This window comes from Pimephales promelas, chromosome 8 (assembly GCF_988280905.1).
Source record: "Pimephales promelas chromosome 8, fPimPro1.hap1.1, whole genome shotgun sequence".
NCBI classification, from domain to species: Eukaryota; Metazoa; Chordata; class Actinopteri; order Cypriniformes; family Leuciscidae; genus Pimephales; species Pimephales promelas.
This window is the reverse complement of record NC_142776.1, coordinates 5,179,727-5,205,460: the sequence shown is the minus strand read 5'-3', so window position 1 is coordinate 5,205,460 and position 25,734 is coordinate 5,179,727. Positions and strand designations below refer to the sequence as shown.

The window sequence follows — 25,734 nt, the reverse complement described above, 5'->3', positions numbered from 1 at the left end:
GTGGCAGATTTTGTTTCAGGCAGCTGAAAATGATTTTCTTTTCTTTCTTTTTTTTTTTTATCAGTATGAATGTAGAGCTATACATTTACTGGAGTAGGATATGACCTTATAAAAGCCACACTAAACACAGCAACATCTGCGAAAGCCACATGAGAGAACTGAGAGAGAATGTCCATTCATACTGACAGCAAGGACCTTAAATTCACCACCACACAGTTCCTTTTTTCGTAAAAATAAAAGGACCAATCATAAACGGAAAGTGGGCTATTAGAGACATGGTATTCATCAATACGCTCTCATAGATTCGCTTCAACGCTAACATCTGTTACTCTACCTGTTAAATTCTCCTGCTTGGGCCGTAATCCGTGCGGCGTGGAGGCTAAACGCTCCTCTCCGTGGGGCGAAACTTGAACTGCCACCTCCACAGGGACGCAGGCTCGCCTCAGGCCTGCGGGTGGAGGCGACGGTGGCAGGTCTGAACATTTGTCCATGCATAGGCGTCCTTGACACTGCCTGCGTTTGTGCTCGATGAACTCCAGGATGTCGGCCAAAGGAAACCTGGAGCGGCACTGACCACAGGTGAGGAGGTCCTGATCCCCTTTTGGGGTGGATGGTTCCGATCTGGGATGGCTTTCCCCGTCCTCTGGGATATCTGCCGTCACGGGCTCGGCTACGGTAGGAGAAACGCAGAAAGGGAGGTGTGAGATATGGCGGGATAACTTCCTGTGATATCCATTGCGCAAACCTGATAATGACTAGTTATACGTGTGCCGTAAGTGATGATTAGATTCATTTCCATATAAATAGAAGAGGTGTTATATCACACGCATTCAGGTGTCATAGAGATGTAGAATAAATAAATGCTGATTTAGGCACAATGACATTCAAATTTGGGAAGTTTTGCCGCGGCATTCATATCTAACCACTATTGAAATGCTGACACTTCTATCAGAGGAATACTGACAGTCGATGAAAGGCAGATGAGAAACCAAAGACGGAGAGAAAAACAGTGGTTGCCCGGTAATGGTAAAGAGGAGGGGGTTGTTCACTTTAGTTGCGTGACCCTGTTCATTATCCTGCCAATCTCACGTCTTAATGAACCCAACACCTCAGAGAATCAAAAAATAGATTCTAATTTGACTGCAAGATGATTGGAACCCATTTAGTTAAAAGTGCTGGAATCCTCTGAACTGAGGTTGGCTATTGAGGGGAGTATGTGGGGTAGTTCCCAGAAGGACAGCCAGAACATATGAAAGAGCAATCAAAACCACATCATGCGTCTGAACTGGGCTGAGCGAGATTGTTGCCATCGGTGGTAGGTTAACCCTAATTCTGTGTCAGGTCACGTGGGACAAAAGGTGGGGGCGACGATATATGAGTTTCTGACGAAGACTGTAAAAAACATGCTTCGATATTTTAATCGATCCTCTTTTATGGCTCTTGTTTTTCTTCCAAGGCACGCTCAAGATCGGATGATGCGTTGCACAAACAGGTGTAATTCAAACCTCTTTGTGAAACATCAGGAGAGTTTCCAAACAACACAAAACCATTCCCCATCCTTTGGTAATATTTTATCTTATTTAGTAGGCCTATTGCATAGACATTGTATACATGATAAACGCACTAAGACATGTGGGTCAATAATGAGGCGTTTTTGTTGTTGTTGTTGTTGTTGTTGTTTTGGTCGGGATATATTAAATTACTCAAAAATTATACCCTTGAGTATTCAAGATGTACACTTACTTAGCTTTTAATAGCATTGAAAAATAATTTATTAAGAAATCATAATGAATAAAAATATATTTGAGTTTTTAACTAGATCTTTAACAGATTTCCTTTTTTTATTTTATTTTATTTTTTTATTTAACCTTTATTTTACCAGGTAGGCCGATTGAGAACAAATTCTCATTTACAACGGCGACCTGGCCAAGATAAGGTGATAAAAGTGCAAGACAACAATAAGTTTTTATCGCACATGTGGCCCACATGCACTCCGAAGCAATGTTTATATAAAAAACACGGTATATGTGTATAGAACAGGAGATGTTTGGGTACACTTAACCGAGAGAAGGCTTAGACCAAGTTCAAGTTCACCTACTGTCTCTTCTTGAATGGAATGGAAACTCATTTGTTCATTTTCTGCCCCCTAGCGGCAACTCGTTTCACAAGATGCCGTATCAGAGAACACGTTCAAACGCACATTAAATACAGGTAGGTTAAAACCAAAACCAACTAGACACAGTGTAAACTTTCACTTTCATGCAGATTTTATCATTTATAATGGCCTTTAATGATTTTGACACGCAACGCAACACTTGAGGTGTCTTGGTCGCCTCGGCGGGGGTTTTAACAGGTTTGACATGATAGATTCATAAAACCATAGAACTTTCTTTCCCTGAAAAAAAACCCTTCGTTATCTAGATTCCCGTTTCAATTCTTGAAAAGTGCCTTTTTAAGTAGCCTACCGAAGGAGGACGTTGGAGGGGAAAAACACTTTCTTAAATGTATAGCCTAGATCTGGTTTAATTTTTGTAAACAAACATTAGATGGCATGTATAATAGGCCTACGTTTATAATTGGCTTCACATCACACATGTAATTCTTTTAAAGTCTAAAATAAGTAAAAACCAGTTTGGGCTTTTAAAAGATCCCATGGAAGTTAATGTGAACTTAGAGGTGAATTTTCCTACCATATATATTTTTTAATTATTAAAAAGCTAATAAATCACATCTAATTTACTTTCATGCATTCATATAGCATCGTAGCCTACATATGCACATAAATGCATTAACCTTCACGCGTTAAGAATCATAGCAAAGCGCAACTCAACATCAAAACGCGCTTCGTTCCGTCTTAAAAGACGCGTCTCCGGGAACTGATTTCAGTATTTGAGATTTAAAGCCAGAAAAAAAAAAGAAAACTTACGCGAAAACTCCCGTTTGCTTAAGTGCTGGGGTTTGCCCTGCTTGCGGCGAGACATGTTGGACACGGTCTCAGCTGGGATCACATTGGGAAGAGCCAGAGTCTTTAGAGAGTCCAGGGTAAAAATCTTCTTCAGCGATGCATCGGGTATCCCACATGAACTATAGAGAATAGTACAGAAGAGACGCGTGTAGTGGCAAGACGCTTGCGTTGGGCTTCATGGCTTCTCGGAGGAGAACACAAGACGGGAATGGAAAAGTAAGCGAAGCCCCCTGAGCTGCTGCAAGTTCAAGTGCGGACGTGACGTGCCAGCGAACTTGACCGTCCAGAGGTAGATGATGGACATGGATCTGCTAAACACAGGAGAGAGAGAGAGAGAGAGACAGAGAGTGGGAGGGGGTGAGACTTGTAAAAACCAATGATGGGCTGCATGTCAACTAGCCTATAGACCATAGACCCTAACAGCCAATAGGGAGAGAGAGAGAGAGAGAGAGAGAGAGAGAGTAGTGAATGCATAAAGGGGGTCAAAATGACCCTTTATTTATTCAAAGTTTTTTTTTTTTTTCAAATAAAATGCCTACGTTTTTTTATAGCATAATGAAATAATAATAAACAGTAGCATACACACATTTTAATTAATAATATCCTGCTACATCACAGGTGTTTATGTAATTTAAGCACATCTAATTTTTATGTTCATATTTATGTTTAGATTAATGACCATATTCCTAAATTAAATATTTTCGCTGTTTTGCAAACTCTTGTTATTCAATTGTCATGCTGTATCCTGTCTTGAAGAAGTTCCCACATAATATGGACACTTGTTGGCTGCTTTTCATTTACTCTTCACATATAGGCACATACAGCAAGAGGCCATATATATATATATATATATATATATATATATATATATATTAGGGGTGTAACGGTACATGTATTCGTATTGAACCGTTTCGGTTCGAGGCTTCCGGTTCGGTACGCATACAAACCGAACGATTGCTTGGACCATTTTTCCTGCCGGCAAAATTCGTGCTGACGCGGCCAACACAACGTTGCGCAACATCAAATGGCAAGCGTAAAGAAAGCAGAACGAAACTGCGCTACTCATTATGTGCTTCATGGATCGTTTATCAGTTCGGACCAGCAACATCTGTGCAGCGCGAGCCGATCTCGATCAAGCAGCACTGTTACTACACAGCGCTAAGAGATCCGGTAAAGAAAACATTTGAATTCGCCACTGAGGTAATAACATCGCTGCGAGATCTAGTGAGAAGCATTCACATTTCTCCGTTATTAACCGTAGATCTCTATTAGATCAAACAGCGCTGTCATGGAAACCAGGAGAAACACATTGTGCCGTGAATGAACTAGTAATACACCAGCAACATTCACCATGGATTTAATATAGTAACACTAACTGGAACCAGTTTGGCTGGAATGGTGAAATGCTTTCAAGTACTTCACACATCTTTTTCCAGCACTTCAAAATTCAAATATTATATAAATATATATATATATATATATATATATATATATATATATATATATTTAAATGTTATTTTTAATGTGATGACCAAAACATTATTTGTTCATCCTTCAAAGATGACCCCCATTTATAAACCTGAAAGTTTCAAGATCTAGGAAAACTCACACTTATTTAAAAATATTTTTTCTTTAAACAAATAGGAAATTTCTCTGGCATTTCTTTCTTTTTGCTGTATCGAAAACGTACCGAACCGTGACTTTAAAACTGAGGTACGTACCGAACCGTGATTTTTGTGTACCGTTACACCCCTAATATATATATATATATATATATATATATATATATATATATATATATATATATATATACATATTGGGTTGTTTTTCACAAAATATTGGGTCATGTTGAAAAACGTTGGGTAATTTCTACAAATAAAGCTTTGTTTCTGTATTTATTCAAATAATGTCATAAATAAAAACGAATGGTTAACTAAACTGTGTTACTTTTAACCTAGCTGTCTTTTAACCCTATATGCATTGGGTTAAAGTTAATTCACAGTTGGGAAAGGTTCTATACCACCCATTTTTAACCCAACATTATTAAGTGAGTATATATACACAGTAGGTTATATATAAACAGTGAATCATCAGTTTAGAACAAAATATTATAGCAAATAAATCAACCTCAAATATCAAAATATGAAATTTACAAAAATCACATAGTTCAAATCCATTGAATTAAAATGAATAAAATCTAATAAACATTGATGATGAAATAAGGAAATACAGCTTATTTTCTATCTATTTATGCCAAACACACACACACACGCACACACACACACACACACACACACACACACACACACACACACACACACACACACACACACACACACACACACACACACACACACACACACACACACACACACACACACACACACACACACACACACACACACACACACACACACACACATATTGGCCGCCTACGTTATTGACACATCATGTTGTGGGAGAATCATTCCGACTGTCGTCGTGTACAATTTCGCCATCTAGTGTTCAGTGGCTAAACAAACAGGCCATTCATTTCTTGTCTAATCAGAATAAACCATCATATTTATATATTTAAACCAAAGAAACATACCAATAATCTTATATACATTTTATCTTTTTTAATTGTTTTAATTTATTTATTTGGGACAGTGCACATTAATAAACAATCTTAACATTTCTGTACAGACTGTAAATGAGCTAAGTTATATAGCATAAATGCCAGTTTTGACCTGTAGGTAGTCCCGAGGCAGAAAGACAACAACAAATGATGTAACACAATAGAGCATGACAATAGCCTACAATATCAAGCAAGAAACAAATTAGCACACATTCAGGCAGAATACATTGTATCAATGAAATTAGTCAAAATGAGGACATAACTGGGAACTTTTAAGAAGCTGTTTGAGGTTTATTTTGTTATAGATTAGGTTGCGTTTACAGACCTTTTTATTCAGCTCTTCATAACTTATTTGTTAGATATTGGGAAGTTTTTTTTTTCTTTTTTAAATAAAAAGTTGCTTATATTTCCGTCCACAATTAATTTCTCATGTCTGAATATTGGCAAGCGCATATAAGCACAAACATAAGTTAAAAATCATATTCTCTGACCACAGGGAGTGCTTTGTCATCTTGTTGTTTCTTGACACCGCAGCGCCATCGTGCGTCAAGACGCGCAACTGCACCTCAGACTGGGATGGGCAGAGCAGCGCTTCTCCGCGCGATAGAGCAGACGGATGTCATTTATGGAATAAATATATTGGCATTTACAAGGTAAGCACTGCGCTATGTTTTATATTCTAATCATATTTTCCATGAACATATCCTTTTTTTAATTTTAAAAGCAAATATTTCGCTTGATGGAAAGGAGTAATTGGCTGTCATGAGCTCTAGAGGCGACCGATCCGGCCTATTACGGACTAGATGTCTCTAACGGCGTCCGATACGTGATGAAAACAGTAGCAGTCTTATTATAACAAATATTTAGGCCTATGGATGCGACGATTTGTAGGCTACTTCTCCTCGTGCGTGTTATATCTAGTAGAAATATATGCGGAATGTTACGTATTCAAGAACGTATTAAAATACGCGCTGGGTGTATATAGTGAGCGACTGTCTCTTAGAATAAACATCAGATCTGGCAGTACGGGTACAGAACAAGGCCAGTGCTTGAAGGCAGAGGCGGAGACTGAGAGCCAAATGATGCGGTGCTTCTTTGGATGAGGATGATGAGGTGATTTAACCTTAACACTTCAGCTCAAATTTTTTTTTGATTTGATTCTTAATGATAAGTAAGCTTCTTTTTATGACATTATAGAAATGTAATATTTTTATTAATGCTTTACAGAAATGAAAATGGAACAAGGCAGATGGATAATTGGTCTAATGTTTCTAGTGCATGTTCTTGACAGGATCCCTTATTCATCTTATCTCTTGTAGATTGCTATACTGTCTTGGGTCATAACATTTTCCACTGTCCCAGGGTTGGTCACAATTCAGAATTTTAACTGGCTCCCTTTTCGAATCATGATTTGGAATGTGAACTGAATTGGCCTCATCCAAAAGGAAGCTGAATTCAAAATCTGTTGCAAGAGCACATTGATTACAGAATGATTGTAGGTAGCCTAAATATTCACTTAATCCATTGCTCATTTGTTCTTTGTGTTCTAAAAGTAGCCTATCGTGTTTGAAATAGGGGTGAGAAAGCGATTCAAACAATTCATTGTGTGAGTAAACTGTCCAAACAATTCAAGCTGATTCTCGGACCGAAAACACGGTTTATCAGTTCTTTTTACGTTTCTGACATCTTAGTTGTTGTGTAAAAACAGAGATTGTGGGTTTTAGGATCATTTTATTTAATTTTGAGTTGAGTTCGGATTAGCTTGTGAATCATTTCTGATTCGAGATGAGAAATGTCAAAAGAATCAGTCCAATTTGATGATGTGGTTCAAACGATTCACTGAAAAGAGCTGGATCAAAAGAACTCAGGACATCGGTCAGGCCTTTTGATTCTAAACAAGCAAAACTCGACTGCTTAATTATAGTCTAATTTTTAAATTAGGCTAATTAACACTTTTGATTATACTGGTTGAGACTCTCCTTACATCCTCATAGCAATCAATTATAGAAGTGATCTAAATATTAGAAAATATACATCTTCTGTGGCAGTCTTTTCAAGTTAGAGTACAACTCTGTAAGTTGTTTACATTTATTATTCTTATAATGTTATGTGCTTTGAGACATGAGGTAATTTAACAGTCTCTCACCAAGCTTTGCAGACTCTGCTCTGGCTGTGTGTGTTCATGTGTTTCGGAGGAGGCGTGGCTTTGGAGACACTCTGAAGGGAGGGTGGGATCTCATGCTTTCAAAGCTAACTTGCTATTGCTAGCCTTTCTGCAGCCTACCCTACATTTAAATATTGTTTGTGAAAATTATTCTCAGGGTGGTATATGGTAATCTCCCTTGATAGAAAAAGGATTTACCAAAGATTTTCTGATGCTTGTGTCACAGTGAAATTTGTATGAATATTTACAAACTCACAACAAAAATGAAAACAAATATACGAGTGTATAAGGGAAATAAATGTATTCCAGGAGTAAAAGGTTACAATAAATTAAAGTGATAAAATGCTTCCTAAGTCATTTTTGCATTTAATATTGTCTATATTTAATAAGTAGTGCCATCTTGTTTAATTTCTTTTGTAAAATGTTCACATTTGGCTTAGCTTTAGCCCATTCACATGAATGTGATATTTTCCGAGTAAAATAAATGTGCGATAATTAATTAATTAATAATTAATAATTAATTAATATTAATAATTTTTGGTATTCTGTAAAAAAACAAACAAACATCATACAGATCAATTTAAATTTGGCTTGGTAAATCGACACCCCCCCAGCCCCCAAGAGAATCTATTGACATCATTTCCTGTTACTGACTGCATAGGCACTTTGAATTTGTTGTTGGAATAGGCCTAGTTCAGCGTCACTAGTTAAGTCTGAAGGGATAGTTCACCCAAAAATGAAAATTGTGTCAGTGTTTACTCACCCTCATGTTGTTCCAACCCCGCAAGACCTTTGTTCATCATCATTGAGATTTTTGGGTGAACTATCCCTTTAAAGAAAATACCCTGAATTCATTCTTTTTAGAGGGAAAAAAGGTCCATTGATAAAATTAGAGGAGTCAGCTGCTTGTCTGGTGCTTAGCAATAAATTATCCAATTTCATTAGGAATGGAGGAATTCGCTATCCACATGGACTACACTTGAAATAATACAAACTTATATTATGGAAAGTGGAAAGTATAGCTCATGTCAAGCTATATAGCTTCATTGTCATATTGTCAAGACAAGGCTCCTATTCAGTATGTGTTTGTTGATAGTGTGTCTTTTACTACACAGTAGATACATTATTTATCCTCTATTTACCTAATACAGGATGAGATGAGCGTGTCTAATTTATTTATCAGTCATTGTTTGCAACAGCTCTTCACGGACCTTACAACAGAATGACCTAGAGAGAGATCAGGAAGAACAGAGGAGGCCTACTTAAGTCAAGATGAGTTTGACATCGTGGTTCTTAGTGAGTAGTGGGGGAACAAGGCACCGCCTTCCCCGGGAAATGATCTTCGTGGGACGCGATGACTGTGAGCTTATGCTACAGGTAACTCGATCACCGTTACTCTCCATTTACTGAAAAAAAGTAAAGTTTCTGGCCATATTTCACAGAATGTGTTGGTGAATTTCATTTGTCTCATACATGGGTCTGAATATAAGAAACTAGGCCTGAGCCTGTGATGCTAGAGAAAACTAGGCCTGAATACATGGGGAGATAAAAAATATAGGAGAAGAGTAAACTTGAGCAAAGGGTATGAGAGAGAGAGAGAGACTGTCAGAAGATAGAACAAAAGTTTAAAGCGTATGTGAATTATAGACTGGAAAAGAACCCAAAAAACATGTATGAAATCATGTTTTTTTTTAAAACGCATTCGCAAAGGTCTTCCCACCAATAAGAATAAGACATTGATGCAGGTGTTTTTAATCGTGGTGACATGTCGAGGAGGAGCGATAAGAAAAAAGATAACTGTATGAGTGCTGATAAGAAAAAGGTATAAGAGCTGAGTACTGACCATTGTGAAGTCAGATCTCACTTTGTTGAACTGCTCTATAAAGTTATTCTTCTAAGACTTGAGATTTCAACTCTAAACGATTTCTTTTGAGACCTGAACCAGACTTTGAAGATTTGAACCAAAGATCGAGAATTTTCCACCACAAATTTAAGATAATTTCCTCCAGCCCACCTCCAATCTACAGCATATTGTTTATATTTTATTCACATCTCTTTATTGCAGTCTCGGAGTGTAGACAAACAGCATGCTGTCATCAATTATGAAGAAGCTACTGATGAACATAAAGTTAAAGACCTGGGCAGCTTGAATGGGGTGAGAAATGTTTATAATAAATATTTTGTCCTCACTAGTAATGAAAATGATATGGTATCATATGACAGCTGATCTCCTTTCCTCTTCTGTAGACATTCGTTAATGATGTACGTATACAGGAACAGCAATATATTACTTTGAAAATGGATGACAAGCTACGGTTTGGCTATGATATCCTTTTAGCACAAAATTATTTGGTTATATTTGTTCCACTTTAGTTAGTTTGTAAAATAACAATATAACAATTTGTCTACATTTAATTAAAAATCTAATATGTACTATGCAATTACAATTGGACCAAGTAAACATTTGCATTTCTAAATATATTGTTTCCTCCTTAACCCATCTTACATACCAACCTATTTACAGTGGTGCGTGCAGAGTTACATGTTCCAGAGGAAGCGCTGAAGGTAATACAAATGCAGTTACACAATCGTTCAAAAGTCGATATGATTTGTTTTTGAAGGAAAGAAATACTTTATGTACACAAGGATCCATGATATTGATCAATTGTCTCAAATAAATGCTTCTGAACGTTCTTTTCATCAAAGAATATCCCACTTTTTACTGTACTTTTGATTAAATAAATGCACTCTTAGTTAGAATAACCGATAACACTTTGGTAGCACTTTAGTAAACAGTCCCATTCCCCATGTACACATGATGTACTTATTACTGTAATTACAATAACTGGGTAACCTACCGCTAAACCAAACCTTAACCCCTGTAGTTACCTTATATTACCCAGCATTTTCTTAGATAAGTACTGTAAGGGGTATACAGTCAAAGACCCAGAACCAGATATGAAGAATGAAAACCCGGAGTCAGAATTATGAAAAAAAAAAATAAGAATATAGTTTGCAGTTTCATTAGCAGAAGTCAGCTTCAAGATTCTCGCAGGAGTTACTAGGCTTAGAGTTACAAAGATCACAGCAGTTATACCATTTCTAAGGTCTAATCTACATCATTGCTTACAGGTTGAATGATTCTCATTGGCTAAGAAATAGATAAACATAGTAATTTTCCACACATATACAGATAGACGGAAGCATATCTCCATCAATTATGCAGCTGAGACTCAGAGGCACGTCATGACCTTCCAGGTCGCAGATTTGGGTTGCTGGGCGCCAGTATGTCCAGAACAACAACTCAGTCAATCTCCAATATTGCCAGTGGTTCCTTAAAGGAGCATTTCACCCATTGCAACACTAATATTTATTGAAAGTGGATCATATATGTAGTTGAAATGTAAAAGATTTTTTTTTAATTTGGTGCCCTCTTGCCCGAGAAAAGACAGAAAATAACCAAGGTACGCATTTGAATTAAAAACTACAGGTCCCACAATGCACCGCATTGCACAGCTCCGCAAGCCACACCCACTAACACACTCCAAACAAGTCCCTCCCCTTCCGGTTGACCACCATGGGACCTTATTTCGGAAAAATATTGAATGGTAGTCAATGGCGAGAGACAACAAATATTTTGATCTCGTTTGAATTGTGCCCTGAATTACACATATGATGTTTGTCAATTTAAAAGATACATTTTAAAGTAAAGAAATTCGCAGTTTGATGTAAAACCGTTGAGGTATAAGACTGTGAAAATACGTAATTACAAAGACTACAAACCCCAAAGGCGCACATTTTCTCTCAATGAATGAAGCTAACTTTGCTGAGGCTGTCTGTCATTGTTTCTACAGTCTTACGTTATAATCGTAACGTTACGCCGTCCTACCTGAGTGTTTTGTACCAGACTGCACACACACGAGCAGTGGATCTCGTTTCGCTTCCCGGGAGATGTAGTTCACAGAGCGATTTTCACATAAAACTAAATGTTACTCTTCTGTTTTATGACAAACTGCGACGTTTTTGACTTTCAGAATTATCTTTTAAATTGACAAACATCATATGTGTAATTGAGGGCACAGTTCAGACGGAATAAAAAGATAAGTTGTCTCTCGCCATTGACTACCATTCATATTTTTTCCGAAATAAGGTACCATGAGCCGGAAGCGGAGGGGCGGGACTTAGGCTCTCTATTGATTTTAGTTTCTGCAAGTGAAGTCCCACCCACTGATCTGTAATAGGCCTGTAGGGTGAGTGTCCCACACCCTGGAATAATAATGAGCTAATGTTTGTAGTTCATAAACTTGTGACACAAAATGACAATTTTTACATCACGATAAGCAGGAAGTATAACACTTAAATCCTTATTTCTCTTACCTCAGGGGAAAATAAGGGAATAAACCATGACCATTCAAAAATATGAGTGGGTTTCTAAAGATATAAAGCTTAATGCAAATGGGTGAAGTGTCCCTTTAACCTGCAACCAAGAAGACTAATGCTGCGTTCATGTGCTATGGTAATTATGGTAAATACCAAAAGCCGACGTGGAAAATGCACATGAACACCCCCTCATGTGGTATTTACTACTGGGCAACTCGTAGAATATTTTGATGGACGAGTTGCTGAGATGAGATAACCTTTGACCATTTCAAAATGTCGTGAATGGTAAAAAAATATAAATACTATTCATGATCTAGAAATATATGCAGCATATTATTTACCTTTTGAGTTTTGATAAATCATTTTCTTGCTGTTGCAGATGACTTAAGCAATCTAAAATAGTTTTAGCTAAATAACTGGTCTGGATCTCCATCTTTTTACAACATTACGACAACAAAAGCACTTGAACGCAACACACTGGTAAATACCAGTTCACAAGTGGAAAATATCCTATTTTCCATAGCACGTGAACGCAGCATAAAAAACACACCGACACAATGATTTTCCAAGTTTGGATTTGGCTTCACTGACCCCTTTATGTTTTCACACTTTGGAGACCTTTCTCAAACACAAAACAAATCCCTATTTCATTTCTGGAATCAAATCAAATACAAAAAAAAAAAAAATCAAATATCAAATACAGACTTTAAAGAGTACATGAAAAGAACATTTCAGAAATCACACTGGTAACTTCTATAACAAAGTAAAATCTCACAAGCCTAGAAAAGTCATTCAACTCATTTGATATTTAGAAGGAAGAATATTGATTAATACCTAAATTATAATTACTCATCATTAGCAGCGTTGGATTCCAATCCACCCCCTTCAGTACACTGTAAGTGCATGTAAGTACACTGTAAGTGCATGTAAGTACACATACTGTAAAATAAAGTACAACCAAGACTTCTATCAAAAACACACAAAAAACATGCTGACCCCAAACTTTTGAATGATAGGTAATCAGTCTACATGTCTATTATACTGTCATGACATTCTTACATTCACCTTCACGGACAGCATGAAAAGTTCACCAGTCAGCTTCAGCTAACCAAGAAGCCTTCACCATCAGGGGAAACCACCAAAAGTCCAGAGGTCAAAGGGGCAGAGGGAGGAAAAGATGCTGAGGTTAGACCTTCAGACCCAGCACCAAAAGCAGAAGAGAAGGTGTTAGGTGAGTAGAAGATGAGTGGTTTGTGAATTTACATTCACAATGTAAAGAGTACGTGTTGCTTACCAAACTTATCAGCAGGAGACATAGCTACGCTCCAGAGAGGAACCCCTCTTTATGGACAGCCATCGTGGTGGGGTGATGGGGACGCAGATGATGAGAATTCTGTGAAGCATGATGCAAAGGCCTCTGAGCAAAAACAAGCTAGATGTGAAGCAGGTAAGATACATTGTTGTCATGTTAATAACTGACTTCATGAACGCCACCCGCTCATGTTATGTGTTCATGCAGGCAGTAAGGACACAGTAATAAAGCAGCAGGTGGAGCCAGGAATCACAACACATAATTTGGGGACCCAGGAACCAAGCTACTTTGAGATCCCCTGTAAGGAGACTCCTCCAGTTGTGGGCGACACAGGAGAAAGCCTCCCTACCAGCTTAGAGGCCGCTGCGTCCGCTTCCACAATCCCTGCGTCGGAGGCCGGAGCACTCGGACATGCCTCCTTCACTATTGAGTTTGACACGATGGCTTCAGGGAAGGGCAAAGAGCGAAACTCAAAGGTTGCCCCAGACCACCGACAGTGGCCAAAAAGAGGGGCAGGGGAGGAGCTGAGTGCCTTGCAGGCTGCCATGGTGGCAGCGGAGGTAAAGGTGGCGGACTGGCTGGCACAGAATGAGCTGCCCCTGGCCCGCTCTGAATCTGTTGCTGAGGATGATGGAGACAGCGTGAAGAGTGATGTGCCAGTTCAGCTGAGGAGCCTTAAAGGTAAGGTGAAGGAGTTATTGATGACCTTATTGTTTAATGCAGCACCTGTTACACCTTGAATACATATGTCATTATATTATACATAATAGTTATACCTTGATTTAAAAAAAAATTCATGGTAAATAGGAGGCAATTTTTTATTTATAAATATGATGAATAAATAGTGTAAAAATTGCACCACATGACATTTTACTATCTGAACTAACATTGTCTTGTCATAAAGTCAAATTATCTGATATTTTAAGAGACTTATTGATCTTAACACAGTCATGAGGGTCTGCAGGTGTCTTCTTCTTTTATATGTACAGATAATAAAAAATAATTACTGTTTTCTTTTCGTGATTTCTTTTATGAGGCATTTAAAAATTAGGCATTCTTCATTACAATATTAGGACAATTACAGTGTTTTTTGGATGGATAGATGAATAAATGTATGAAGACAAAAATTGAGTGGCATGTCTTTGACCCTTAAATGGCGAAATGCTGACTGGATGCCACATGGTCATGTGTTTTTTACCATCCACCCCCTCTTTTTCAGGCAGTAAACATGAGGATGGCACACAAAGTGACTCAGAGAATGCACTGGGAGAGCAGCTCAGTAGCCGGAGGGCATTCCTGCAGGAGCGTTACAGAGGAAGGCATGGCGTGCAGAAGACAGAAGGCCTTTTCTGTGGGAGGGAAGATCTCTTCCAGCACAAACCAACATCTGTAGCTAAAAAGATGGCACCGGTAGGAGGTGAAGTTGGCAAAACAACTAATAGTTCTTCCCCACAGAAAGCCAAGGTTCCCAGAGAGCAAAGCACTGGGTCTCAAGAGACTCCAAGTAGGGGACATGTAGATGACCAAAGCGACAGAGGGACATACACCATTGAACTGGAAAATGGCAATGCTGAGGAGGAAGAGGCCAGGCGTATGATTGATAAGGTATACATTAGAAATTATGTTTTCTTAAATAGTTAAAGATGTCAAAACCAACAGACTTGGGCCTTTTTTTAAATCACACAGAAGTTAGTTACTGATAGACAATGATGGTGCAAATGTGTTACGTTTTAGGTTTTCGGCGTGGAGGACAACCAAGCCCTGACTAAACTGCGTTTTCCAAAATACCAGAAAGATAGAGGAACTATCTGTCCAATATCTGGATCCATGGAAACCAGACAAACTGGTTATGTTGGTGCAGAGGTATACCAGTAATATTTTAGTAGACGTTTTAGTATCCTTGAAGGTATTCAGTAATCTGAATCTGGTAATCTGGACACTATACAGAGTTCTTGCGACCACAATGATTACTTTTCAAGTTTAAAAATTTGCCTATCCATTGTTCTCTTTAAAAGGTGCTGCCAGATGACTTGGTTGTAGTTGGTGGTCCAAAGTGGGTCTCACAGTGGGCTACTCTAGCGGCAAGTCATATACGGACAGATCCTGAGGGATCTGGGGCCGAACCCACCGTGCTTTCCACAGATGAAAAAGGTTCAAGGACATTTCAAAAAATTCTTTGGTTTTGTATTACAAATCAGTTTTTACAGATTTTCTTTTGTTTCAACAGTTGATATCAATGTGTCTGAACGGAAGAGAAGGACCCTCCCGCACCTCCCTTTTGAGGACTCTGCTATGGATCCACTGGCTCCCGGGGGCACACGGAGCGAATTCAGGCGACCAGTCCCTTCAACAGAGAAACAGGATCTCGAACTTCAGGAGAAAGTAGATCAGCTCAATAGAATCTCTAAAACAGGACAAAGAGTTTCAGGAATGTCCTCAGCTATCATGGGTGTAGACCGTTCCAAAGTGAACAAGCCAACTCCACCCAGAAACCAAAATAAAGTTAAGCAACAGGGAGCTCACACTAGACAGATCGAGAAGAAACAAGAAGATGGGAGACGAAAGAAAGTTGACGAGGACCGAGAGAAGACAGGGAAGCCGCTATTGAGGCAAGAGAGCTTTACGGTGGAACGGCCGAGTGCCAATGTTCCCTTAGAGCTCATACCTTGCATCGATGGGCCTGGTGCCTCAACTCAGCACAGGGAAATGGCTGTCATCAATGAGAGCATTGATGCTGCCACCATGCTAAAAGACTCGGAGGCCGTGGCTGCTTTTCTGGAAACCACTTTATCAGACCTTGCAGATCCACCGAGCTATTCCCTGGAGGGGTCTTTCTCACCTGAATCTGACATTGATACGACAAGCACAGTCAGCCAGGCTGGGCGAGAAGGAATGCGTAAAACAACCCAGAGGAAACGTTCGGCTGGAGGTCCAGGCCGTGAAACAGCCAATAAGAACACCAGTGCCACAGAAAGGAAAGGCAAAGCCCATCCCTCTGGCTCAGCTGGTTCAAGGGCTTGGACATCTCTTGACCTGACAGATGATGACTTGAGCTCTTCGCTTGCCCAGGACGCAACTTTGGTAAAACGACCTCAGGGCCGGGGTCAGAATATCAGCTCTAAGGCAGAGCCAACAAGTGGTAAGGCCAAAGGACCTAAGACAACTGTAGCTCCTGCACCAGCCACCTCTAAACCAACCACCCTTCCCCGGCCTAGACCCACACGGTCTTCCCTTCTTCGACGCGCACGACTGGGCGAAGCTTCCGACCCTGACCTCGCTGATGTCGATCGTATGTCCGTTGCTTCAGAGGCCTCTACCGCCAGTTCTGCATCGAGACCTTCGGCTGGACGAAGGACCCTCTCCAGAATTGAAGCACTTGCTCAACCACGAAGGCAGAGAGTGTGCTCCCCTTCAGCTCGAAGTGATTCGGAGGCTACATCAGGCAAGATGAGGGGCTTCGTCCCGCGCCCTGCCCCGGAGAGTGCTCTGCGGCTCGGGCTCCGCTCTACAACAACCTCATCCTCTGTGGGCGTCCCCAGAGCGAGAGCTAACAGTGCTTCCAAACTGCCTGATAAGTGTCCTGGTGCTCCCTATGTTCAAAGTACACCTGCAGGTCAGACCGTTGAGGAAAATATACTAGAAATAGTAACAAAATGTTCAAACTAAAACACTCTTCTTCCTTATAGCTGGTGGAAGGTGGCGCCGGGTACCTATCGAATATGCTTCAACCTCAGAGGATGAGTATGGCTCCAACCGTCACCCCACTCAGCATTCTCGCCCCCGTCCAATGGCTCCGCGGGTTACCCAGCTAGGGGGTTCAGCCCCTGCAACACCCAGCCCTGGAGGCATCTCCATGCTACGACACCAGTCAAGCAGAGAGCAGGATGATTACATGAGAGATTGGACTGCCCACAGTGAGGAGATTGCCAGGTAATAAATAGCGGCCAGTGTTGGGCAAGCTACTCAAAAAGTTTAGCGAACTAAGCTACAAACTATAAATTTGCTAAGTTAAGATGAAGCTAGTTTTTAGAACTAGTTACTATGCAAGCATGGAAAAAGTAGTTTGCTATATTGAAGTAACTTCATACATAGGTATAAAATATTATATTGGTATCTGTTGTTAATGGATGTTTGTTGAGGTAATAATTAATAACAACATGACATTCCTTTACTTCATACTGTCAGGCCAAAACATTTAATAGGAACGCAGCATAAAAATCTGTTTAAAATAGCATTTATAGGGTATACTTTTGTATTCACACACCATGTACAATGAGATATACTCTACACTCTTAAAAATAAAGGTTCTTTATTTTCATTGATGGTTACATGAAGAAAGATTACATTGAATCTTTCCATTGCATTAAAGTTTAAAGTGGAAAAATGTTCTTTAGATAATTCAAATTTTCTTCACACTGAGGAAAAAAAAGAACTCTTTTATTTTAAGAACTCTTCACTGAAAGGTTCTTTGGGGAACCAAAAATGGTTCTTCTTTTGGAGAAAAAACACCTGGAACCTTTTTTTAAAGAGTGTATCATTCAAAGTTTTTTTTAAAGTGCTCCTATTATCAAATTTGGAGGTCTCCTTCAACAGGTTTACATGTATCCAAGAAAAAAACACTTTACGTATGACGTATCTATAAGACACATGCCTTTGGTGTGAGAGCCCCGTGTTCGAATCCACTGCGAGACACCAATGTGTCCCTTAGCAAGACATTACCCTAGTAACCCCTAGTTGGTCCAGAGGCATGCGACCTCTGACATATATAGCAATCAGCTAAATTAATAAATGTAAATGTACATGAAAGGTAATATTCGAAAAAGCATAATAGGAGCACTTTAAAATGTTTAAATGAACGAATGCTAATGCTCACCAAGGATGCCTTTATTTGGTCAGTAATACTGTAAAAACAGTAGTACTATGAAATATTATACAAAAATAAAATTTTCCATTTGAATTTACTTTAAAATGTCATTTTTGTGATGGCAAAGTTGAAGTTGATGCCTTTGATGCCACTGTGAGACACTGAGCAAGACACTTTACCCTTTGCTCCAGAGGCGTGCGACCTCTGACAAATATAGCAATTGTAAGTCGCTTTGGATAAAAGTGTCAGCTAAATGAAATGAATAAATGTCTTCTTTTGATTGTTCCAGAATCAGTCAAGACCTGGCTAAGGATCTGGCCATGTTAGCACGTGAGATCCACGACGTCGCTGGCGAGATTGACTCTGTTAGTCCTTCTTCCGCTCCAGCAGCTTCAGTGAGAAGACAACTACATCATTACCGCTTTCTATATTTATAAGGACCATTTCATTCTTTGAAGCCTGTAGAGATTTATATCAATGCATCTCGACAAGTCTGTTAAGAACTTTGGTTTTGCACACTATGCATTGTTCCCAGAATTATTTCAGTAGTTAATTAAATGTACGGGCATGTTGATTGTTTAAGAGATTATGATTCAAAGTTGGTATTGTGAGAATGTATAATAATGAATGTATGTGGACATGCTTTCCCAGTAGTGCTTTAAACATTTTTTTTTTTTTTTTTTGAAATACTACATTTTTGGAAGATTTTCAATATAGAAAATAACAATATTACTGCATTGTGTAATCAGTGATGCAAGCTATAATCTTTGTACGTCTCTCAGGTTGAGGATCGTGTGTTTGAGGATGTTTTAGGCAGTGCTCCAGAGATCAGTAGCAGAGGTGTGGAACTAAGACCTCGCGGTGCCATCAGCAGTCAAGATCCCCGCGCCATCCGCCGCAGGACCTGGAGCAGAGATGAGGTATATATGAAGAGTTCAGATGCAAAAGCCTCTAAATGCCATTTGAAATTTTCATCTTTAATGATGATTTTTGTCAAACTTGTATATTTAAGTTAAGTAATTTCACTTAAATGACAATTAATAGGTAATTATCATTGCCATTTAAGTGAAATCACTGAACTTAAATATACAAGCTTGACAAAAATCATCATTAAAGAAGAAAATTTCAAATGGCATTTAGAGGCTTTTGCATCTGAACTCTTCATATATATATATATATATATATATATATATACAGTACATATATATATATATATATATGAAGAGTTCAGATGCAAAAGCCTCTAAATGCCATTTGAAATTTTCTTCTAAAATGACCATTTTTTATCAAGCTTGTATATTTAAGTTCAGTAATTTCACTTAAATGGCAATGATAATTACCTATTAATTGTCATTTAAGTGAAATTACTTAACTTAAATATACAAGCTTGATAAAAATGGTCATTTTAGAAGAAAATTTCAAATGGCATTTAGAGGCTTTTGCATCTGAACTCTTCATATATATATTTATATATATATATTACTAGAAGTTACAATTTATGTTGTTACTTATATTCCACAAGAGGTTTTTCTTTTTTTGTCATAACACAATATCTTGACACGAATCCATCTTATTACTTATGGTGACAGCATATGCTTATTCTGTATTCACAGGGTGTGCTAGACAGTTTGCTGTTGGCATCAGTCTCCCAGCTCTCAGCAAAAATCAAACAGGCCATGGAAAAGACAGCCAACAAAATCAGGTGCACTGCTCCTCAAAATAAAAGTGCTTTGAATTTAACATGTTAATTTAGTAGGCTAACATTAATCCTTTAAATAAGTTATTGTGTAATAAATAGGATTAAAATTATAAACCTTTTTTATTATTATTTGCATTTTATTTCATGTTTGTTACAATTATCTTCAGGAAATATTTATGAGAATGACCGTTGTGCATCTCTGATTTGATATAGGCTTTTATAAGTAATACATTCATAGTTTTAGTTCTGAAAGGTCTTTTGGAAGGCCACATTTTGAATTATTACTGTTCATGCAGGATTTTATTCAAAGACAAGGACCGAAAGTGGGAAGAGATTGAAAGCAAACTGCGGGCCGAGAACGAGGTGCCTCTCCTCAAGACCTCTAATCAGGTGAGAAGCAAGTCTTCTTAAACAATGGTCAGAAAATATTGATCATCAAACTCACAAGGTCAAATAATAATTATAATATTATTATTAAATTATTAAATTTCTATTCATTAATGCATTATATAAATAATTCCACTGCCTGGCCACAAAAAAAAGTTTAACATATTCTTCTGACCCTAATTAATGTGTAGCCTAATTGATTTCTTAAGCAACCATGTAGGAAGACCATATATTCCAGGATGACAATGTCAAGAATCATCAGGCTCAAAGTGTGAAGGAATAGTTGGGAGGAAGCATGAAGAATCATTTTCACACATGATTTCCACCAAAAGGTGCCTCAATTTTAGATCAAGATCTTGTATTGGCAAGCACAATACACCTATTTGGTAAAGTCTACTACAGAACATTATATATATTGTTTTAACGGGGGTTACTATACATCCAATGATAATAAAGTTTTCCTGATGTTTTTTTTGTTGATGAGATTTTCAGAGTTGATTCATCACAGGCAGTTCAGTAGAAAATCTCTCAGTTTAATTAGACTGAGGTTTTGACTCATGGTTTGTCATCGCTCAGTGGCGTATACTACCTCTGCTCAGTGACAGGGCAGTAAATCTAACTCAGGCTGGCCTGGAACAAACTCTTTAAACTTCTCAAATGAAGAAGCTGTGAGGCAGTGGAGAAGTACAAATGACCGAGCGCTGATGGAAAATAAAACTCTCTCTTAGTTTACACTGCTATAATATCCATATAATGTGTTAACCCTCAACCATATCATATATATATATATATATATATATATATATATATAGTCATAATAGTTCACATAAAGCATCAAAATCCTCTGTTCAGTTTGATGTACTGTAAATGTTTGACTATAAGATCTGGCAGCTTATGATAGTTTTCTATTCAGACTTTTTAATTTGATCATCCTCAGGAGATTTCCTCCATACTCCAGAATCTGAAAAGAGTGGAACGACAGTTGCTAGGTAAGCAGTTTAATATCTGCCTTGCAATATCCTCCTGAAACCCCAAAGAATTTTCTTTATAGTTATTTTAAAATATGTTTTTTTTTACAGTATGTAACTTAAAGGTACATTATGCAGGATTTTTCGAGAATAACATACAGATCATATTCTAACTTTTCATCATGTTGAACTAGTTTTATGGACATTTGCTCACCTGTCTAATAAAGTACATGCAACACTCGTGTCTCTGTCAAGTTCGAAGTTAGTCCCGGACGTGGAGCTCTCGGCATCTCGAAAGATGTTGATCTACGTTCTAGTCCTCTTTTTGTCTCTAAGTCTGCTTGACTTGGTCCATAATGTTTGAACAAAACAACAACAGCATGAGCGTCCTTCACCGGCATAACCCAGTAGTCAACGTCTGTCGCCATGGTTACTATTGCAGTACGAGGTCAAACCTGGCGGAAACCGGGGGTAACACGGATATGACGTCATTGACTGGCGACTCCTCACCCCTACTCACACGCCCCAATTCCTTGGTTGAAATCGCAATTTTCTCACGATTTACTAAATAGTTGGAAAAATTCGGAATATTGTAAGTTATCAACTAAACAAAATATATAACATTGGCCTAGTGGTTTTTGGATATTTTACTGCAAAAATCCTGCATATTGTACCTTTAATTATATTAAACCTTTTCCTAATGTTTAGAGTGTTTACTTAGAAGTTTGGTAGTGTGTGATCCTCGTTTTTTTTTTAGTGTACGATGCCCAGTTTTTCTCTGTAACCATTTACAAAGTCTGCAAGTGTATGATGCCTAGTGTTTTAAAATCTTTTTCGATTTTTTAAAGTCTTACAGTTTATTCTAGCCTTTAGAGCAGCTTTATTAGACATCGTTACCCGGAGTTTTTGACCATTTTAAACCATTTCAAACTGTTTTAAATATGTAGTAAGATATTCTTCAGAATACAATGGCTCTTAAAGGGATACTCCACTTTTTTGGGGAAATAGGCTCATTTTACAACTCCCTCAGAGTTAAACTGTTGAGTTTTACCATTTTCAAATCCATTCAGCCATTTTTCTGATATTTAGAAGGATATCAGTAACCAGACAGTTTCTGGTCTCATTGACTCATAGTAGGAAAAAACTATATTCTATGGAAGTCAATGAGACCAGAGACTGTCTGGTTACTGATATTCTTCTAAATATCAGAACATCGGCTTAATGGATTAAAAAATGGTAAAACCCAACTGTTTAACTCTGGGGGAGTTGTAAAATGAGCCTATTTCCAAAAAAGTGGAGTATCCCTTTAAAATGTAGAAAAATCAATAAAAACCAATGTCCTCTATAAAGTCTTTATTCTGCAAGGTCCCAGGAGTATACAATGCAAGTGTTAATTTTCTGTTTGTTAATTGACTGAATGATTTATCGACTTTAGTTGCATTAGTGAATGACTATCAGAATAACTCAATAAATGTAATTTTCTTGCATCTGAAATCACTAGTGATTGATATCATGGTGGACCCTGATGGTACGTTGGATGCTCTGAGCAGTCTGGGCTTGACCAGTCCACTTATGGCTGAGAACAGTGTTAGTCCTGGCTCACAAGGTCCAGCTGGCAACCAGGCTGCGGAAGCATCAGCATATTCAGAGGTCGCAGAACGAGATCTCGGCCTGCAGGAGAAGAGCAAAGAGCAGAACACTGCCCATCAAAACTGAACTACTCCCAGCCGTTTACACAGAGTCCTGCACTGGTTTTCAAAGGCCAGGTCATACGGACTTTTATGTGAATAATGTGAGGTATGCTGTAAAACTTCCTATATGACACTGCATTTTAAAGTTTGCCTCATAAATTCTATATATCCATGGACGTATTTTCAATAATTAAAGAAAATATTTTGAAATATCAATCAGCTGTCTCACCCTGTGGTACACAAGCATTAAAGTGCCCCTATTATACTATTTTCAAAAGTTCCTAATTTTGTTATGGAGGTCTCCTAAAATAGATTCACATGCATTCATGGTCAAAAAAGGATCTGGTCTCTTTAAACCACTCATTTCCGCTAAGTCTGCTCTGATTGGTCAGACGGCTCAGTCTGTTGTGATTGGTCTGAAACCAAACGCTATTTCTGTATCTGAATTTGAGCTCCAGGGTTTCTTCAGAACTTGGAATCGGTTCTTTCTTTTAGGAGACAATAACTCAATTAATCCTGCACTTTGATATTTGAAACTTTGCAGACCTTTTACGTTCACAAACAGCTATAATAAAGTGAAAGGTAATATCCGAAAAACCATAATAGGGGCACTCTAATTATATTGTCAATGTTTGTCTTTATGATCGGAAGTACTGTAGATATGCCTAGGAAGACATCAAGCAAATGACTGTTGAACAGGAAGTGAAATGTGATAGACATGAGATGCGATTTACCCGAAACTGTCTTCATGCTGTGTATTGTCAAGTGTTTAGCCAAACTCCTTACACACAGGGTTCAAAATTATGCCCAAATTGACCAGTTGGCCCGTATTTTGTTTAGGAACAGCAATGTAATGTACTGAAGAAAACATATGTCTGACAACTTTTACCTCAGTAGAGAATTTTACATCATAAGTTTATCTAGGATGCATAGAGTTTTTGTTCTCCATAACTTCATGTGGAGACGCAAATGTGGAATATTTCTCACATTAAGGCACCAAAACGAGCAAAATGACACAATGACCTGCGATGTTTGTAACAATTATGCAATGACGAAATAGCTAAATATACATAAAAATATACATACACACACTATACCGTTCAAAAGTTTTGAAAGGAGTCTCTTATGGTCTTTTTTAACAAATTGATCAAAATACAGTAATATTGTGAAATGTTATTACAATTAAACATTACTTTTCTATTTTAATATATTTTAAAATTTAATTCTTGCTGAATAAAAGTATACATTTCTTGTTTTTCTGTATCTGACCCCAAACTTTGTGTATTATATATTTGAATAAAAATAATGCAAACAGTTTCATGGCTGGTAATATTAAATTTTTATTTATTATTTTTTTTATTTTGTTATAGATAGGTGTGATCAATTTTATTTTAGACCCTGTTTACACAGCAGGGAGCCAAAAATCAATATTGGACATATTTCAGTCAAAATATTTCCAGTCTCTGCCAAATATTGAATGTGCCTACTGTGTAACCAAATCTTTAGACGTTTGGGTTGAAATCTGAAATTGATTATCTAAATAGACAATATCTAGACAGTCGTTTTGCTGGAGTGAATTTGTAAAATATGAGAAGTCAGATTTGTCAAGTTAAAGCTAAACTCTGTATTACACTTGGAAATAACCCAGTCTAATATGTGAAGCATTGTTTTTGACCCAGTCCATCAATTTGATCTGTAGCACTTTGATCATCTTTTGTACATTTATTGTTATCGTGTGAATATGTAATTACCAATTAGGAATATTCAAGTTATCTCTGCCATGTGATAGCCATTAGGAGGGCCTGAATTTACCCAAATGATTATCAAGCTTGTTATGTCACAAAGTGCCCATTATCAAGGTCATTATCTGATGATGTTTTTTGCACATGCCAACGTATCAACCTGAGTGTTGTGAACTGGGTACTGTTGTCAGATTGAAGAATGGCTTGGTTTTTTTTTTTTTTGTAAATTGTCTTTTGCAGGCCATCTGGTTATGTAGGTTGCATGGTCAATTTTCTCTCCTCTTATTTTACGTCTGCTTCATACCAGTGGTGTTTACACATGAATGTAAAACTAATACTGATTTAATAAAGAACTTTCATATCCCTGGATGTTTCGTGTCATAATCAGTTTAATGTATAATCATGAACATAATAATAAATTATGCACACTCACAGAGATATTTTTTTATTTTACATGGTACAGGTCGCCTCATGGGGACGTGTCTATAGTGTACAAAGTTATTTTAACAAAAAAATGTAACAGAAATAACCATTTAAACTAAATTGTTACACCTGTTGCGTCCGGGTCCATTTTGACCCGAAACTGAACTGTGGCTTATTGGCTTTACATATGAAAATATGCTTTTTTTTATCAATTAGTTTGATTTGTCTCAAATTTCTTCTGTAAAAATACATTTTGTTTATAAACATGCAGTTTTTTTGTTGTTGTTTATTTGCTCACAAAAAGTATTCACGTCGCTTGATAAACTTAATTATTAACTGTCACCCCCTTTTTTTTAATCGACATGGAAATGCACATTTCGAACTTGAATGGTTGTAATTCAAGAATGCTTTGGAATATAGATGTAAGATTGGTCTTGTTTTAAAGATGACATTTGCCAGATTTTTGTAGAAGTGAAATAAATTAAGAGTTTGAGTTTATGGAAATGTACAATGTAAAAAAAA

General features: G+C 37.7%; 2 protein-coding genes across 5 annotated transcripts in view; one reads left to right on the top strand and one right to left on the bottom strand.

Moving 5' to 3' along the window:
- The window catches only part of bcl11ab (BCL11 transcription factor A b), a 30,150-nt gene extending 26,834 nt beyond the window's left edge, over positions 1 to 3,316 (bottom strand). Inside the window, exons 1-2 of the mRNA XM_039689094.2 lie at positions 2,927 to 3,316; positions 335 to 670 (exon numbers count right to left, since the gene is read on the bottom strand). Of these exons, the coding sequence (XP_039545028.2) occupies positions 335 to 670; positions 2,927 to 2,981 (391 nt within the window). The 5' untranslated portion in view covers positions 2,982 to 3,316. The remainder of the gene's footprint in view (positions 1 to 334; positions 671 to 2,926) is intronic.
- Positions 3,317 to 6,126: 2,810 nt separating this feature from the next.
- Positions 6,127 to 25,158, top strand: cep170ab (centrosomal protein 170Ab). Of its 4 annotated transcripts, XR_016169435.1 has the most exons (20): positions 6,127 to 6,235; positions 8,946 to 9,123; positions 9,812 to 9,901; positions 9,994 to 10,075; positions 10,256 to 10,311; positions 13,204 to 13,357; positions 13,433 to 13,573; positions 13,646 to 14,119; positions 14,658 to 15,043; positions 15,173 to 15,301; positions 15,454 to 15,589; positions 15,666 to 17,051; positions 17,125 to 17,368; positions 18,592 to 18,697; positions 19,085 to 19,222; positions 19,916 to 20,004; positions 20,298 to 20,391; positions 21,326 to 21,377; positions 22,858 to 23,475; positions 23,506 to 25,158. XR_016169435.1 is itself a non-coding variant. In XM_089133765.1 (19 exons), the coding sequence occupies exons 2-19, from the start codon at positions 9,019 to 9,021 to the stop codon at positions 23,070 to 23,072; spliced, it is 4,074 nt and encodes a 1,357-aa protein (XP_088989891.1). In that variant the 5' UTR covers positions 6,127 to 6,235; positions 8,946 to 9,018; the 3' UTR covers positions 23,073 to 25,158. The 4 variants fall into 4 exon arrangements, 3 of the variants coding, with proteins under 3 accessions (XP_088989891.1, XP_088989888.1, XP_088989890.1); XM_089133765.1 differs by having other exon boundaries at positions 13,436 to 13,573; positions 22,858 to 25,158; XM_089133762.1 differs by having other exon boundaries at positions 22,858 to 25,158.
- The last annotated feature ends 576 nt before the right edge of the window (positions 25,159 to 25,734 follow it).

Excerpts from the sequence above, each read along its gene's own strand:
- cep170ab (XM_089133762.1), top strand. The coding sequence starts at position 9,019 with ATGAGTTTGACATCGTGGTTCTTAGTGAGTAGTGGGGGAACAAGGCAC. Across the intron at positions 13,358-13,432 it reads AGCAGAAGAGAAGGTGTTAG|CAGGAGACATAGCTACGCTC; the intron begins GTGAGTAGAAGA and ends CAAACTTATCAG. Across the intron at positions 13,574-13,645 it reads ACAAGCTAGATGTGAAGCAG|GCAGTAAGGACACAGTAATA; the intron begins GTAAGATACATT and ends GTGTTCATGCAG.